General features: G+C 57.9%; 1 protein-coding gene across 1 annotated transcript in view; it reads left to right on the top strand.

The window, feature by feature from the left end:
- The window catches only part of Sorcs2 (sortilin related VPS10 domain containing receptor 2), a gene marked incomplete at its 5' end in the record, with an annotated part of 302,786 nt that overhangs the window by 244,174 nt on the left and 41,254 nt on the right, over positions 1-17,358 (top strand). Inside the window, 2 exons of the mRNA XM_019210263.1 lie at positions 8,545-8,709; positions 15,700-15,773. Coding sequence (XP_019065808.1) covers positions 8,545-8,709; positions 15,700-15,773 — 239 coding nt within the window. The remainder of the gene's footprint in view (positions 1-8,544; positions 8,710-15,699; positions 15,774-17,358) is intronic.

Raw genomic sequence — 17,358 nt, 5'->3', positions numbered from 1 at the left:
TCAGTGACTAGCTGGGCATGGCGGTGCACACCAGTGATCCCAGCACTCCGAGAGGCTGAGGCAGGAAGATTTTGAGTTTGCAGCAAACTGGGCAACTAAGCAAATTAGCAAGACTGTCCTGAAAGAAAGGAAGATAAGAAAGAAAGAAAAAGGAAGGAAGGAAGGAAAGAAAAGGGAGATAAAATAAATAACAGAAGGGCTGGGATGTTGTTCAGTGGGAAGGCCTTGGGTCCCAGCACCAAAAAGTATTAATAACTATTCCTAGATCATTTAGAAGTAAACCTTAACTTTTAAAAATGTTCTGCTTACGTACATTCTTGGGCGTTGGCTCACAAGCACGTTACTCTTTTATTATTTATTGTTGTTTTCTCATAGTAAATCTAATGGATACACCTAGGAACATCCACTGATGAATTTGCAGCTCTCGTCCCTCACACTGCTGAGTCCCCCACTCCCCGTGCCGGCCGCTCGTTACAGATGAAGATGGGCTGGAGTATGTGTGATGGGAGAAGAGCTGTGCCCTGCGGTCCCTCACTCCGAGGTGGGTGCTGCTGGCACCTCGGGCCTGGCTGGCACATTCTCTCCCTGTGTGTTCATATGCACGCGCGTCTCTAGGTAAAACACACGTGTGTTTAAGTGTGTGGACATGTGTGCATACAGGCACACACAGGTACATGTGGGAGGTTAGCGCCAGCCTGGGCTACAAGGTGAGCTCCAGGCCACCTGAACTGCTTGTAAGACTCAACCTCAAAAGAAGGAGCAGAGGCGGAGGAGGAGAACTATGAATTAGCAGCCCTGAGGACACACCCCCTTTTCCAATATGATTTTTTCCCTAGGCCTGATGTGTTTTAGGAACCATTTTGGGGGCAGATGTTAGAAGCTCCTCCCTGGAGCCCTGCCCCAGGTGTATTTCCTGGGGACCAAGCTTAGGGGGAGGGAGCTGAAGGCCACAGGGTGGGACATGCGGCAAGGACCGGAGCGAAGGCGTCACCTGCTCAGGGCCTTGTGGGTCTGTGCCAGAGCAGCCCCGGGGTGCCAGCTGCACAGGATGAAGAGGGCGGCACAGGACTGCGTGCAGCTCTGCCAAAGTTTCAGGTCTTCCCCTAATGGTCATCAGGCCAGGCGGTGGCCCTGTCACTCAGCTGGACCCGTCTCCTTCCACACTGCGCCTGTCTTCTTGTCCCCTGCAAACTCAGACAGCTGTGATTTGCTAAGTCAACATGGTTTAATTTGAAGTTGACATGACAGTAAATATTTTTTAAATGTTTGCCAAGGAGGAGGTGGCTGCGCATGTCCGGGAGGGCCCTGGAGAGCCAGGCTGTGATGCAAGCGGGGCTGGTAACTGGGACCCATGGCAGACACAGCTGGGAAGCTGGGTGCAGCAGAAGGGTACAGGGGTGGTGGGGTACAGAGCTGGCAGCCCGCGCCCCCTCCGCTCCCCACCCAGACATTATCTCACTCCCACACAGCCAGTATAGCGAACCTCAGATGACCCCAGGCTGGACCCATGCGCCCAGGCTGCCAGGCCACCCGTCTGCGTGTGTGGAATGCCACCCAAGTGCCACCTCTGGCCCAGAATCCCTACTGAGCCCAGACACCCGGTGGAGTCCCCAGACCCCTCCCGCTGCGTGTGCCTCAGTGACTCTGGTGACCTCACCGTCACCTCCAAGCCAGCTCTGCTGTGTCCCCATCTCTGCCAGTAGCACAGCCAGCCCCACACCCAAGCCAGCAGCTAAGGAACCCTACGCCGCAGGTTAGGTCCCCACACAGCTGCTGAACTGTAGTCTGCGGTTTCCCTGGCACTGGCCCTCTCCTCTGCCCATTGTCCCCGCCCCTGGCCAGGTCACCGGCTCGTGTCACCTGTTAGCCCCTGCACCTGGCAGACCCCAATCTCTGGTGTGTCCAAGGCCCATCACCAGCGGTGAGCCACAGGGTGACCCCGACAGATGGCCGCTGTTGGGCAACTCTCCTGGGACAGGTGGCCCTCGGGACATGCAGACCAGCCTGAAGGACGTCTCCCAGGGCAGGAGTGAAATTCCGTGGTGGAAATCACCTCTCACCACGCCTGACCCCCACAGGCCAGCAGATTCTAGTCTGAGATGGGGTGCGGCATCCCTCCCCTGCATCACTGCCGTGCTTCTGTACCCACAGATGGGCACATCTGTCTGGCGGGAACAGACCAGGAGGGGGGACCCAGGGCCAGGTGACTCGGATGACACCTTGGATCCTGGGGCCTGGGGTTGGGCCTTGTGGCCCAAACTTGGCAAAGGGCAGAGGAACCAGGGCCCGCCCCTGAGAAGCTGTGGACAGATAGGAGGGCACACAGCCAGGCCCCTGGCAGGGGCGAGAAATCACTTCTGATGCTGTGTTTCCATGGTGTTTTAAAATCGTGGTGTTGAGGGGGTTTGATGAGCCTGCCGACGGGCAGACTGAGATGTTGGCACCACCGTTTGGAGAGGCTGGGATGACAGTGTGGAGTCGGGTGGTCCTCGCCAGCATCCCGTGGAGAGGGGACCTCGTGTGGTCCCAGAAGAGCCGAGGGAGGCGGCTGGGCAGCAGGGGATGCGGGCTCAGTCTGCACAGCCAGAGCGACAGCGCTCCAGGCTGCAGATTTCCTGCCCAGCCAGGGGGCCAGGAGCCCCACTCAGGCCTCACACACCCTCCTCCCACAAGCACTGCGTCTGCCCCCTGCAGCAGCCATAGGAGGAGCTTTCCAGAACCTTCCAAGTCAGTCACCAGCCACCTGTGGACAGGTGTGGTAATGCCCTTGCCTGTGATGTTTGTCAGGCAGCGTAGATGGGCTCTGTAGGGAGAGAAGATTGGAGCCAGGCTGGCCCTGTGATCTCACACAAAGGTCTCAGCCTCTCCCGCCTCAGCTTCCCCGTCTGAGAAATGGGGACAATCGCCCCGCACCTGCCTCGTGCACACAGGGCCCTGCCAGCTCATCAGCCCTTCTGGGACCTGTGCCTGCCCCGGAGTGGCCGGCGGGTGAATGAATCTGTCATGTTTTCCCTGGCGTGTTCAGCCTTTGCCTCTGACTTTCAGCAGCCGGCCCCTCAGGCCCCCAGAACTCGACTCAGGTACCAGATGTCTCCCCCGGAATAGGAAGTGGTAAAAATACCCCGTTTAAAATAGTCTGCTTCCCGATTTGGAGGAACAATCTGCCAGCCCCCGCCCCGCGGGCGGGGCTAATTGATTTGTTTTCTTTGCTCCAGTAACCCTCTGCTCGTCAGCGCTTTCCCCTCCCGTCACTCCTGGCTGAGGCTTCCAACTCGGAGGCCAAAAATAGCCCTGTGTGGATGGCTGGGCGCCTGGCCAGGGCTTTTCTCCTGTCGCCTTGGGTCAGCCCTGGCCTCCTGGGTGTGGCAGGGCAGGCACCGGGCTGCGATGGAGAGGCGAGCCTGCGTCCAGAGCCTGATTGCTGCGGTGCGGCACCTAACTCCGGGCCCTGTGCCCAGGCTGGGATGTGGCACTGCCGAAGGCCGGGCACCACCAGGCTGCGTGGGCAGAAGCCCTGAATGCGGGCCAGGGTGCTTGCCGAAGGCCGGGCACCACCAGGCTGCGTGGGCAGAAGCCCTGAATGCGGCCGCCAGGGGCCACTGAGCCTTGCAGATGGACAAGTGGGGAAAGGGGCGACTGCACCAGGAAGGCTGATGGAGGGGGTCGCATCGTGGGAGCCTCCACAGGAAGGGGAAGCAGCCGCCATGAAGCAGGGGCCCCAGAAGGAGAGGAGGACCACATGGGTTCGCTGAGGCGCCCTGGAATTGCGTGTTTGAGGAAATGGAGGGGAGATATCTTCATTTTATTGTATGTGGTCTTTGTGTCACGTTGGAAGCCAAGGCTGGATTCTAAGTCCTGGCCCTGATGTTCCACAGGGAGAGAGTGGGAACCGCCGGACAGGCTGCGGATGGTCTCGAAAAACTGGGGTGCAGCCTGGGTTCACCTGGCCTGAGCTGCTGGGGGCCGGGGTGCAAGAAAGTGGTCACCTGGGGAGCACTGCTTCAGCGTGGGGAGTTGGGGCCCCGGGTGATGGCCCTGCTGGAGCCCGCTGTGTGGCCGTGTACCTCCTGGGCACAGAGTGTGCGACCCATTCCTTCTCTCCCGTTATGCTGGGCCCCGGCACACGGTGCTGGGTATTTAGGGAAGGTCAGTGGCTGGCACCAGAGGGACACGGGGCCAAGCTGCAAGAGCTCCCAAGAGCCAGAGCTGGACGATGAACCCAGCACGCAATATCAGAATCCACTGTAGCCAGACAAAGAGGTGCTCTCCTGTAACCTCAGCACTTGGGAGGCAGAAGCAGGGGGATTGCTGCAAGTTCGAGACCAGCCTGAGACACATGGTGAGACCCTGTCTCAAAAATAAACAAAATAGCATTGAATTACAGCTCAATATAGACAATAAATATACATGAGTTCCTAGTGGCATGAATAAAGGATTAAATAAGTAAATGGTAGAGGAGAAGAGACAAACCTCCCGAACATAAGAGTCCCAAATACTTCACACAGCTGCGGCATCCTCAGGGTGCTGTGCCTGAATCTGGTCCTTGGGTGTGGGGTGTGCACGGCGATTTCCTTCCGAAGAGGACAGTGTGGAGGAAGGAGGGGGAGCACTGTCCCGCAGTGCTGGGTCCTGGTGATGCTGTGCCCCACGTGCTGTGATTCGGATGGGCTCTTCCCGGGCACCCCACGGCCCCAGGTGCACCCGGAGCAGCACCAGTCCCCACTGGGGACACCCCAAGAAATCGGTTTGTGCCCCTCAAAATTATCCAGGACGCCCAAGCAAGGAAAGCTGAGGACTCAGCTGAGGAGACAGAAGTGAGGAACTCCGAGTCACGGGCAGCCCGGCTGGGGTGCTAGGACAGGAAGGGAAAGGCTACGAAGTGGACATCTGACCACAGCGTGGCATTCGCGTCTGCTATGTCCCGCCCACGGCCCGCGACCGCTGTTGTGTGATTTTCAGCGCTCTTTCTTACGACTCCATTGCACGGTGTCAGGGCACAGACTGTACAGCTGACCGGGGCCGTGCAGGCCTGGCCCATCTCCCACACATGGGCAGGTCAGCCCAGTCAAAGCCAGTGTGCGCCATATACCGTTTGGCGTGGACGTGGCAATCATAGTGTTTCCGCCCATGTGCACAGGTGTGTGCGTGTGAACACAGCGTTCATTAAGCAAATGTGAGGTTTCTGATTTAATTGTCAAACTTGGGCCTTGGTGCTGTTTCTTAAAGCAGTGAGTTAAAATGTACAGAGTCCCGCTGCCCATTTAATTAGCTATAGTATATATTTATATGGGGCCCAAAATAATTCCTCTTCACTCGGTGCAGCCCAGGCCCATCACAAGGTTGGACTCACCACTTACTTTAGCGGTGGTGAACCTAGGGCACGGCACGGGTGCCACAGCGGGTTGTCTGTATCATTGAAAGGTTCGCCATCACTGGCCTAGAGATACTAATATACCAATGCTGGTGCCCTAGTTGTGACAAATGTACCATGGTAAAGTCAGCGGTTAGTAACAGGGGCACTGGGTGCAAGACATGGAAGAATTCTGTGCTATCTTTGCCTTTTTTTCTGTAAATCAGAAATCACTCTAAATAGGAAAGTTTACTTAAAAAATAGCCAGTGCAGCTGGGGACTTAGTGGTATCGCCGCCTGCCTCACAAGCGGAAGGTCCTAAGTTCAATCCCCTGTACCAAACAAAAGGCCGGTGTGGTGCACTCCTGTAATCCCAGTTCATTGGGAGGCTGAGACAGGAGGGTGGCAAGTTCAAGGCCAGACCAGGCAATTTAGCGAGACCCTGTTTCATAACAACGAATGAGTGAATGAATAAATGGCCAGGGACGTAGCTCAGCGGTAGAACTTTTGCCTGGCTGGCTGAGACAGGAGGGTGGCAAGTTCAAGGCCAGACCAGGCAATTTAGCGAGACCCTGTTTCATGACAACGAATGAGTGAATGAATAAATGGCCAGGGACGTAGCTCAGCGGTAGAACTTTTGCCTGGTATGCACGGAGCCCTTGGTTTGAGTCCCGGTACTGGAAACAGCTGCCCCTCTCTTGCCTTCCATCCTTGTTTCTGTGCATTTTCTATTGACAGAATCATGCTTTCTTACTGCGCACTCACCCCAGGCAGTACACGACACACCACCTTATAGTTTTGTCCCTGTAAATGCAGGAACACTCGGTGCTGGGTGTCCCTCTGTGAACTCCTCTGTACAACCTGGGCTGGGGAGGTGTCTGAGAGGACGCCCGCCTGTCCCCATGGCAGGGAGTGCAGTCGCCCCGAGAGTGGTCTCTGTGGAGCCACGCCCATGTCCTGCGGACCCCAGTTCCTGGGGAAAGGAGGGTTTTGTGCTGGAGGAGATGAGTTAATGCTGCTGGAGACCCAGGGAGGGACAGCGCAGGGTGACAGCTGCTTGCTTAGGGTGGCTGGGGTGACTTGGGAGGCCATCGCGGGGCTGTGTCCACTACCTGGAGGTCGAGCTCTCTCTGGGCGGGGCTACCACCCTGTGCACCCACCGGGCTCCAGACCCAGGGACAACGCCCCTGGGATCACCGTCCTGGCCTTGGCCCCATCCCGACTGGCTGTGTCAGGACCTTACAGTTGGCCTCCTCTCTCTGTGCCTCGGTTTCCCCCTCTTGCAGGCGGAGACACGAGCACAGGGAATCCCTCAGAGCCCCTTGTGCAGTCTGGCTGTCCTCATGATCACTGCTCCCCGAAGGCTCACGGGGTGTCGGGCATAGTGGGAGGGAATGACGCTGTTCTCCCCATGTGACCAATGAAGAAACTGAGGTACAGACCCGTAAGTAGCCTCCACTGAGGTCACGTGTGGGACTCCACCCTGCCTGATGGAGTGTGGGCCCGGCCCCAAGCTACAAGCACACAGTCCTCCTTCATTCCTTGGTTTTCTAGTTTATTCCACTGATGCACAGAGCCCCAGCTCGCACCAGGCACTGCCCCCGCCAGGGTGGGGACGCGGAGCGGTGACCCAGGTGTGGCCCCGTCCTAACGGCGGACAGTCCAGAGGCCTCGTGGAAGTGAGAGCCCAGGAGAAGCCACGATTTTCTGCCAACCCTAACCTGACCCCGACCCACAGGGGCTGGAACCGACAGTGCTGGCCCCGCCACCCCCCGAGGCCCTGCGCTGGGCCGTTTTCATTGGACCCCAGCTCGCTGGCTGTGCGGCCATGAGGCCAGGGGGACCCTGCGCAGTCTAGGGAAGCAGGACGCAGAAGTGGAGGCGAATGGAAGGGGCTGTGGCCGAGCGTGGCCAGGGAGGGCTGCCCGTCCCCCGCTGTGTTGCTAGCACTCCATGGCGCTGCCCACGGAGGCCTGGGGGACGCAGGGCACCGTGGGAGTCCTCGGCCTCTTCACAGCGCCTGTGGCCGACTTGAAAGCCGCACAGCGCCCAGGCCACCCCCTGGGAGGACACTGTCACTGCGAATGCGCTGCAGGGGGGTGTGGTGTAGACACTGCAGGGGGGGAGACACTGCGTCCCCACTGGGTCCCCACTCCATCCAGGCATGGCCCCCACATGACCTCTGTCCTGCATGGCCCTCGGGACCCATCTCCCCCACACCCAGGACGCTGTGGTTCTGTGACCTGGTGCACCCCTCCCCACTGCCAGGCTCCCTGGCCACCCTGAGTGCACCTGGGGCCGAGAAGCTGGTCCTCTCACGGCCCAGAGGCAGATGCACCGTGTGTTGGGACGTGGCCAGTGACGGTGGGGGATGTCCCTGCATTGTGCCTTCCAGCATCAGGCGTGGCCAGCAGTGCAGGTCCTCCGTGACTTGCAGACATGCCCTCCGGGGTCTTCAGCCACTGCCATGTCTGTTTCCCCATCTCTCTGAGGACACCAGCCACTGGACTTAGGGCCGCCCCAAGTCTAGGGAGGTCTCATCCGAGGTCCCTGACCACATTGCCAAAGATCCCATGTCTGGACCAGGTTGCGTTTCTAGCAGGGGGCGAGGTGTGGATTTGTCTTTCCGGGGACACTATGCAGCCCACGCAGTGCACCCCAGTCCTCAGGGCTGGGACTCTGCCACCCTCCTCTACCCCTGCCCTCCCCAGCCCCTGAGCTCCCAGTGTTGTCCTCTGCCGCAGGCAGCCCCTGTCCCCCTATCATCCAGGCCTACCCACCCTTGTCCTGCTTTGCTCCTCCGGGAGGTGCTGATGATCCCCAAATCTGTTTCGGACATGTGGGTGACGTGCCCATTGTCCCAGCTCCCCCAGAGTGGATTCTGGGCTCTGGCAGAGACCTTGGGCCTTGGTTCAGAGTGAAGCCTCAGCCTTCTCAGCAGTGTGGGCCACTGGGGGATCCTGTGGATGAAGGAAGGGATGAGTCAATGAGGGTGTGGGTGAAGGAGGCGATGAATGAGTGGACAATAAGGGAATGAAGGAAGGAGGGAGGGGACGACGGGGACGGATGAATGAAGGGAGGAAGGAAGGACTGCGGTTAGCACTGAGCCGCAGGGCGAGTGGGGTGGCCAGCACCTTCTTCCTCACGCCCTTTCCCTGGCCCCCGCACCAGGCCTCACACCCACTCCGTTTCAGATCATCCTGGTGAGCTCTTCACTCAGCGACCGTGGGCAGAGCCTCTTCCTGAGCACTGACGAGGGCGCCAGCTTCCAGAGGCAGCCCATCCTGTTCCTCGTGGAGACCCTCCTTTTCCACCCCAAGGACGAGGACAAGGTCCTGGCCTACACCGAGGAGAGCGAGGTAGGAGGGTGCGGGGCAGGCTGTCTAGGCTCCGGGATCAGCAGCCCTCAGGGAGGCGCCCGAGTGCACGGATGTCCGCACGGAAGCTGACTTTTCCATCAGAGGGATTCAGCATCCTGGGCTGGTGCAGCTGGGGCCTGTTTGGGGCAGCATCTGGAGTCACCCCCGGCAGCGTGGTGGGACTTAGGCCAGGTAGAGACGGGGTCAGGAAGTCATAGTGGAGATGGGGTCATTGCTGTTTGCCTCTCCTCTCTCACCCTGGCTTCTTCAACTTTCGGATCATTGCCTACCCTCCCCTGCCAGCCTCACCAGTCCCTGCCTTCACCCAGATACCAGGTGAGAGGATCATCCAGGGGCAGTCAGGGCCCCCACCAGGAGCTGTATCCCCCATGTCTCAAAGGAATCTGGCACCTTCCCACAGGCCAGCACCCTTCCCAGTGTGCGGCAGCCGGGGCAGCTCAAGCGGGTGGGAGAGCACTGGCTGGTGTGTGGGGAAGGAGGTCAGCTAGGTTCCCTGGAAATGGAGGCAGGAAGAGGCACCATAGCCGGGGGTCAGGGCCTTCGTGAGCTCCTATGGTCCCTGGACATCTTAACGTACCACAAATGAGTTATCTGGCTGTTCCAGAGGCTAGAATTTGGAACGTGGCATCTCTGGGGGGAATCAGGGTGTCTGCAGGCTCCGGGGAAACTGGTCCTTGCCCTTCCCAGGTTCCAGTGGCTGCTGCATCCCTTGGCTTGTGGCTGCATCACATCATCTTCGGGGCGGCATCTCTGGATTCTCTGTTCCATCTGTGGGCACTGTGTGTGTACATATGGGTGTGGGAGGTGCTCACACCTGTGGGCACAGGTGTGCACAGGGCAGGTGTAAAGTATCCCCAGCTCCTCTAGTTCACAAGGATGCATGGTTGGATGGATGGATGTGTAGCTGGCTGGCTGCATGGCTGGATGGATGGAGGGAAGGTTGGGTGGATGAGTAAATGGATAGATGTGTGCATGCATAGGTGGGTATTGTGGTAGATGGCAGAGAAGATGGACACAGTTGTGGGTTTGGGGTGGGTGGGTGTATGGACAGTTGGGTGCACGGGAGGGAGGAGGGTGGGTGGCTGAATGATGCATGGTGGCTGGTTAGATGAATGAATGGATGGATGGATGGCAAATTTCTATCCGAAGTGATCAGCCAGGTCAGAGACCTCTGAGGGAGCCTCCTGACTGCTGGGGCCTGGCCTCCCTGCCAAGGTCAGCTTGCTGTCGGGCTCCCTGCCTTTCCCTGGCCTTGTGGGCTGCCTCTCTACTCCAGCCTCCTCCTTGGGGACAGCATTGCTGCTGGGTATTAATAGTGCTACTTAGCTTTCCATGTAATTAGACCAAAGCACAATCATGGAGACTTATTTTCCTACAGAAATTGACTGCATTGCAATTGCTCTTTAATTTATGGTGCCCTGAAAAATTAATGGAGCTGAAATCTTGGTTATTTTCCTTGGTTCTCTTCTGTGTCTACAAGGAAAGAAAAAGGGGAGAAAAAAGACTTAGTTGTGGTTATAAAAAGAAAGAGGAATTTGAGGGAATTAATAAGAATGGCAGCAGAGCTTTAACTCGGGGAAACTTTATGGTTTTTCAGAGCTCTCTAACTCTGAGGAAGCTGGGTGGGACAAGGCCAGCTTTGGGCTCCAGCAAATCGGATGTATTAGGCAGTGCCTGATGCATTGTGCTAAGTAACACACAGCCCAGGACCAGCTGTCTGGGGCAACGTGCCCTGGCGTCCTGGTGCCTGGGCCACAGGTCCCGTGCCTCTCTCCTGGGGAATGTGCTACTCCGTGGTGGGGCTGAGGCTCTGGGGACAAAACTGCACAGCCACTTTAGCTTGTCAGCCCCGACCTCCACGTGCACACCTTTGACCAAGGCGGGTCATACGCCATGCCCACAGGCAGCTGGGTGGCCTCATGCCACTCACCAGACTCTGCAGACTCAGACCAGAGCCTCCCTCCCAGCTCCCACCTGCCGTGCTCTACGGAGACTTCTACCCAGTCTCAGGCCACCCATGCCCTCCTCTCAGTTCTCCCTTCCTGTGCCAGAACAACTTGGGGTGTTCTGAGCCCTTGACCTGGGATTTGGAAGGGTGAGAAACCTGGCTGTCCCTTCCCATGCCAACCCACTGGGGACGGGGGGCATAGCGCCCTCCAGTCTGCTCTTTTCTGTGCTCTGCTTGCTTGCAGAGCTGTGGGTGCTGCTTCTAAAACAATGACACTTGCTGTCATATTTCATTGTGTTTTACTATACTTTACTCCCTGACAAGAATCTCTTCTGCTTCCCAGCACTGTGAGAAATTGATCCGAGCCTGGGACTGCCTCCCAGAAATAGAGGAATAAATGTGTCTCATCGGGGAATATTTCCTAGAAGAAGCATGTTTGACTAGGGGCCTAAAAAGCTGGTCACAATGTATTACTGTCTAATACAACTTCAGAGCAATAAAGGTGATCAAACAGGCAAAAATAGGAAAAGGAAGCCCCACAGTCCTGCTGCCCTGAGTAAAGCAGTGTGGGCGCGTATCCATGCTACAGAAAAGGTCAATGGTGTTATCATTGCAGCAGGTATGGGATATCGCTTAAGAAAGGATCCCTGTAATTTGGTCTGAGAAGCGCAGACTTCATGTTGGGTACTGTGAATATCAGCTGGTACCTGAGCTGCTGACAAGACTCCAATCCCTAATGCCATGTTTATAGCCCTCTCTGACCTCAGGCTCTAGGACCAAGGAGAGAAAAAACTCTCCCAAGGAACAGAACAATTCTGTGAGCAGGGAAACCTTCAGATGTGCTCATTCTGGCTCTGACTGTTTGCACCCCCAGAGCTTGGGGCAGGGACAGTTCACCACTCTGGATATTTCAGCACAAAGGTAACTTAATCTACAGGATCTGGTGCTTTCTAAATTGCTAGTAGAGCTAGACCCCCAAGAACATCTCCCAGAGCTGGCCAGTCTGGTCCACAAGGAGTGTTCAGCTCTGCCCATCAGGAAGGAGGACATCATGAACCCACTGGGTCTATACCAAGGTGAAGGACTTGTGGCTAGGGTGAGAACCAGGCAGTTGGTGTTGCTGCTGCTGCAGCCCTCTTGGCCTGGCTGGTGATGTTGGGGTACAGAGTCCAGCTGCTGCTCCCCACGATCCCCTTTCCTCTCTATACCCCTGAGCTGGTGCAGGTGCCCAAGACCTGCCTGCCACCAGAAATGTGCCAAGAGGCAAGACAACAAACACCTCAGCTCACCTTGGCTTTCTGATCTCCTGGGTGCAACCCACTGCCCAGGAATCTAGCTGCAAGGGAGTCCAAGCAGTGTTGGCTATGAGCTTCACAGCCCAGACAGTGCAGCAAGGGAGGAGTGTTCTGAGTGTCCCCACCTGCACCCAGCTACCACCTCTAGCCCAGGAAGAGCTGCAGCCCCAGGCACCCCTGAGCCTCACCCTGCCATGTGCTCCTGTATGCCAGTTCCCTCCGGCCTCACCTGCTGCCTTGCCTGGCCTCTTCCCCCCTCACCTTCCTGTCATGGTGCAGATACTTCTGAGAACACTCTGTCTGCTGCTTTCTGAGCTGCACCTCTCCTGCAGGATGTCCCTGTGTAGGTTTCAGCTGTGAAGACAGATGAGGGTCTCCCTAGTGTGTTTACTCTTGTTTATTGGCTGGTACTTGTCATTTATTAAGCAGAAATGTTCTATTTCTGGAGCAATTGATGGTGGGTAGTAAGATCACCTCCCATGAGACTGCACTGGAAAGGCTCCATAGTGTCCGGGGACAGGCATCACCAATGCCAGCACATCAGTGATGACAAAGATAATGCCATCCATTAATGCAGAGGCTTTGTCACCAATCTTCCAAAACCGATGGCTGTGGCCTCTTTATCCCCTGGTTGGCAGTGGATGTGCCAGTGCTGTCCCAGTGTTTGGCTGGGTAGACTGACGCATGAGGCAGAAGGGCCTGGCCTGGGTCACCAGGTGAGCAGAGACCAGCCATCCTTCCCAGGGGCCTCCTCAGCCACTGACCACTCAGCACTGCTGAGTGCAGGTTTATGTGCAGGGAATTGTGCTGTTAGCCAACTCTCTGAGCCTCAGTTCTTTCATCTGTAAAGAGGGAAAATGGCTCATCTTATGGGTGGTTCATGAGTGTGTCTGTGGATGAGCATTTACACATGTGTGTTAAATGAAGCAGCATGATGTGCTTAGCTCAGCATCTGGCTGCATAAAACATCACAACTGGGACAGACGCTTTCACTGAGGGCCAGACAGGAAGTTCTGAGTTCAGAGCCACTGCAAGCACGGCGCAGGAGTTTTCTGAGTGCCTACCATGTGCTTGATGAGGTACGTGAATTCCTTGCCCTCATGAGGCTCATGTCCTGGGGAAGAAAGCTTTGCTTAAAAGTCCTTTTGAATAGAACAGGAGAGAGTTTCTTGTCCTGTTTCCCAGAGCAGGCATCGCACACAGTGACCCACTGACCGTTTTTGTAAATATGAAAGTTTTATTGGCACACAGCCATGTCCACACACTTGTGTGGTCTCTGGCAGCCTCCTTGCTCCAGAGGCAGGGTGAGTGGTTGCCGCAGAGCCGAGGACACTTACCCTCTGGTCCTTCACAGAACAAGCTCACCTCACTTGCCCTGGAGTCAAATGTGCTCCTTCATTCAGAAAATGCCCTGTGCAGCAGCGGGCAGTAAGGGAGCCAGTTGGCTCCGGTGCAAAACCAGCAGGTGGGGGCACCGCAGTGGGCAGAGAAGCCCACATGTGGAAGAAGGTGTGTTCCTTCCCCCTGCCTGTGGGCATGGCTGTCAGCTGTGGTGCTGAGCAGGAGCTCAGAGCCTCAGTATTTCTAAGGACCCTATACTGATCCCTGCCAGCTGACTTCCTCCAGCAGTGCTCTCTGCCCTCCCCACGGTCCCCAAACAGAGGAACAGAGGACCTGCTTCCCACACGGAAGACGAGATCAGGCCCCAACCTGCCTGTGACACCAGCTGCTTTACCCCAGGAGACAGGATGATCACAAAGAATGGAGGTTTATGGCTGGGGGGGTCCACGCGCCTGGCTCACTGGGCATTGGCAGGGCCTTGAACTAAATTGTTATCTGGCTCAGGTAACCAAGGACAGGGCCACCTGCCTCTTGGGTCTCTCCTCCACTTTAAGGCCACCAGCGCTATCCTAGGGGCCCCTCCTGACCTGCTCTGACCCCTGTTCCCTCCCAGAAGCCAGAACTTTTGAGGATTGAGTTCCATCCCATGAACTTCTGCAACCACAGTGAAGCCACAGCCCTGGCCCTCACAGCGCCTGGGCACCTCCTGCTTCCCCAGCCAGCCTGCTGCCAGCAGCCCTCATGTCCTGCCAGGCACCGGGGACCTGGGCAGAGGGATGCCATGTGGGATTGCCACCAAGACTCTGGGGGCGCTGGAGGAAGGAAGGGGGCGGGCGCCCATGCGGCTGAGGCACAGCCCACACCGCTCAGGACTCTGGGGCCTCTGTGGTGTCCCATGATGCTTGGCATCCAGGCTTCTCTGAGCCTCCAGGGCCTGGTGCTGCCCGTGGGGACAGTGTCATGGAGGCACCAGGCTGTGGAGCGGGCAGAGAACTGGGCAAGAGCCTGCGGAAAGGCGGTGCCACTCCTCCCCGTGGCATTTCAGATGCTCAAGAGAAAGTGTAGCTGAGCTGTTCAGTGCCAGCTTGGCGAGGCTCAGAGCCTGCAGGGGCGCAAGCAGGACTGGGGAGCCTGTGTGTCTTCGTGCCAGGCCTGGAGGAAGTGTGGGCACAGGCAGAGTGTCAGGGGAGGGCGTCTCACGGGCACGTACAGGGCTCAACCAGGCCCCAGTTCAGTCTTCATCGGGGTCCCATGTGGCATCCTGGCCAGAGGGCTCCACCTGGGTTTCCCCACCTGCTTCAGAGAAGACAGGGAGGAACGGGTCACCCACTGCTTCTGATGTCCCCTCTGTTCCAGTGCTGTGTTCTCCAGGGTCTTGCAAACTCCATAGCTTCCCATAGAACGTGGAGTGACTGGGTCCCAGCCTGGTGGGGCTGGGTGGCATGGAGGGCTCTATTCCCTGACCACCGCCCTATGCCCACCCCTAGAGGTGGCCCCTCCTCCCAGGGCACCTCAGGTCCCCCTCAGACTGTCACAGCAGAGGAGGGGCCTCGTGCACAGGAAAACGTGGGAGGGAGCAGCTTCAGGGCTTCCCTAGGGACTCAGTGACTCCACTGGGAGCCCCCAAAGGTCACTTCGATGCAGCCTGCACCAGGGCATCTGGCAGAGCCCCGGGCACAGCAGAGCCCCAGCCACCTCCTTCCCCAGATCTGTTCACTGCCCCTAGGGCCACCTCCTTGCCCGCCCACACCTCTGGAGCCTGCCCAGCTGGACTGTCCACTCCTCTGTGCCCCCAGATGGCCCCAAATTGCACCCCCTGGCTCCAGCTCCCCACCTCCTGTGGAAGTTGGGTGGCAAAATGGAAAATACTCAAAACTCAGGAGGAACCTTCCTCCTCCTTTTGTGGTCTCTCTGGACCCGCCACTGTGTTGGATCTGTGCTGTTAATGCCACCCCTTGGGGCTCAGGGGCCCTGGTCCAGGGCGGGCGGACATTCAGGCCCAGAGGGTGGCCAGCATAGGAAGAAGGGACCCCAGGGACAGCCTGCATATGCACTGTGCCTCCTCCTGCTTCCCCTCCGCCCTCACTCAGGTACTGTGCAGTCTTTCTGGGCTCCGGGCTCTGGCACACCTCCTTGTGGAGGCCTCCCCAGATTTCACCCGAGAGGCCCCAGTCCTGATTCTGCCAGGTAACCTGGGGGCGAGCTGGCTGGGCATGGAGCCCCCTTTCCACATCAGCCCTGTGGTTCGTCTGTTTCCCGCAGTCTCTGAGTCTGTGGGACAGGACAGGCCCTCGTGGTGTCCACTGCAGCGGGAGGTCACCCTCTCAGAAGTGGCTCATTCCTGATGTCCTAAGCAGACTTTTGTTTTGTTTTTCTGCCCTGAAGCTCTATGTGTCGTCTGACCTGGGGAAGAAGTGGACGCTTCTGCAGGAGCATGTGACCAAAGACCACATGTTCTGGTGAGCGCCCCCCACCCCCGTCCCCAGCCCCTCAAGTCCTCACCCCATGGGACCCCAGAGTGGTGGAGGCTCCAGCAGGATGGCTTTTGAAACCCTGAGGGGTCCAGGGCCGAACATCCTCAGACCTGTAGCTACACACCCTTCAGAACCCCTTCCAGGCCTCAGTTTCCCCCAGGTAGAAACAGGAAGCAGAGAGAAAGAGGGCAAGAACACATCCTTCCAGATCACACCCCAGTGACCACCTCCAACCAAGCCTCAACCACAGCGCATTTGGCCTCGAGCTCACCCGCAGTGAAACCTGAGGCGCACAGCACCCCACGATCCAGGCACCTCCAAGGCCTCCTCTAAATGCAAGAGACATTCGAGGTGCTCTAGGTCTAAACCCTGGCGTCTCTCCTCTGGGCACGGATGTCTGGCTCCTGTGCCCTCCGCTCCGGGGAGAAGTGACAGAGGTCTCTCCATGGCTGTCCACGGAGAGCCGGGTCGTTCCTTGGGCCAAGGATGCTACCATCAGTCAGTGGCTTTATCGCAGCTCTTAGGAGTGGGGGCCTCTGGGCTCTGGGGGCTCCCAGGAAGTGGGGACCTGGGGCAGGAAGTGGCGTCACTGAGCCTGGTGGACCTGGGAACAAAGCCCTGCAGAGCTGCTAAGTCCCAGGCCATCCATGGGACATCCCAGCAAATCAAATTGTTTCTTCCCAAGTTTCCCCCCTCCTCGAGTTGTCATGTATGAGAGATATGCGCTTGGCTGCTCCCTCAGCCACAGGATCCATGGAATGTGGTGACAGCCAGTGTTGGGACCCATGGCACGCAGGGAATAATGCTGTTTTGACAGCTTTTCCAAGGAGCTCTTTGTCCTTGGACTGACAGCGGGAGCTGCTGAGGCAGCCTCATTACACTGCACAAAAAGCAGGCTCATTAGAGCACGCAAGCAGGGGCGGCATGGGGTTGCCCGTACCTGTTGCCATCAGCACCCTGTTCCTCCTGCCCCCCGCAGCTGCCTGCCTCACACACTGACCGCCTGCCAGGCAGACACTGAGCCAAGCACCATGGTCTCTGGAATCCCAGGGCAGCCGTGTCTTCCCCTCGTGGGACGGAGTGGGGCAGAGGCTCAGGGAGGAGGCGTTCATCCCCAAACCCACTGCCCCAGCAGCCCTGGCCTTGGCCCCACCTGACCAAGCAGAAGGAGCCTCCATCTGTGGCAGGAGGAAGTGGAGGGGGGTGACTGTCCCTGAGGCCTGGGCTGTGGAGCCCACAGGGGATCCAGAGCCGGTGCAGCACAAGTGGAAGTCACTGTTGGGATCTCAGGCTTCCATATCCCAGGGCTGCCACCACTCTCCTCTCCTGTGATCCTGTTTTAGGCCGGTGGCAGGGCCAGGCTCCACCCTCCCCAGTCACCTTCGGGGGGCCTCAGCAGACACTAAAGCCTCCAACCAGTGCTGGTTTCCTGCAAGGATCCAGGCTGTCAGGGCCACTACAGGAGAGTCACACATGGTCCTCAGACACTGAAGGTCTCTGGCAGGGACCAGGCCTACGGCCGCTGCAAGTGGGGGGGGGGCAGTAGGGGAGTGGATGAGGGAGGGGTGAG

This window comes from Fukomys damarensis, unplaced genomic scaffold, assembly GCF_012274545.1.
Source record: "Fukomys damarensis isolate Sample0158 unplaced genomic scaffold, DMR_v1.0_HiC HiC_scaffold_35, whole genome shotgun sequence".
Classification (NCBI taxonomy): Eukaryota; Metazoa; Chordata; class Mammalia; order Rodentia; family Bathyergidae; genus Fukomys; species Fukomys damarensis.
This window is presented reverse-complemented; position numbering and strand designations above follow the sequence as displayed.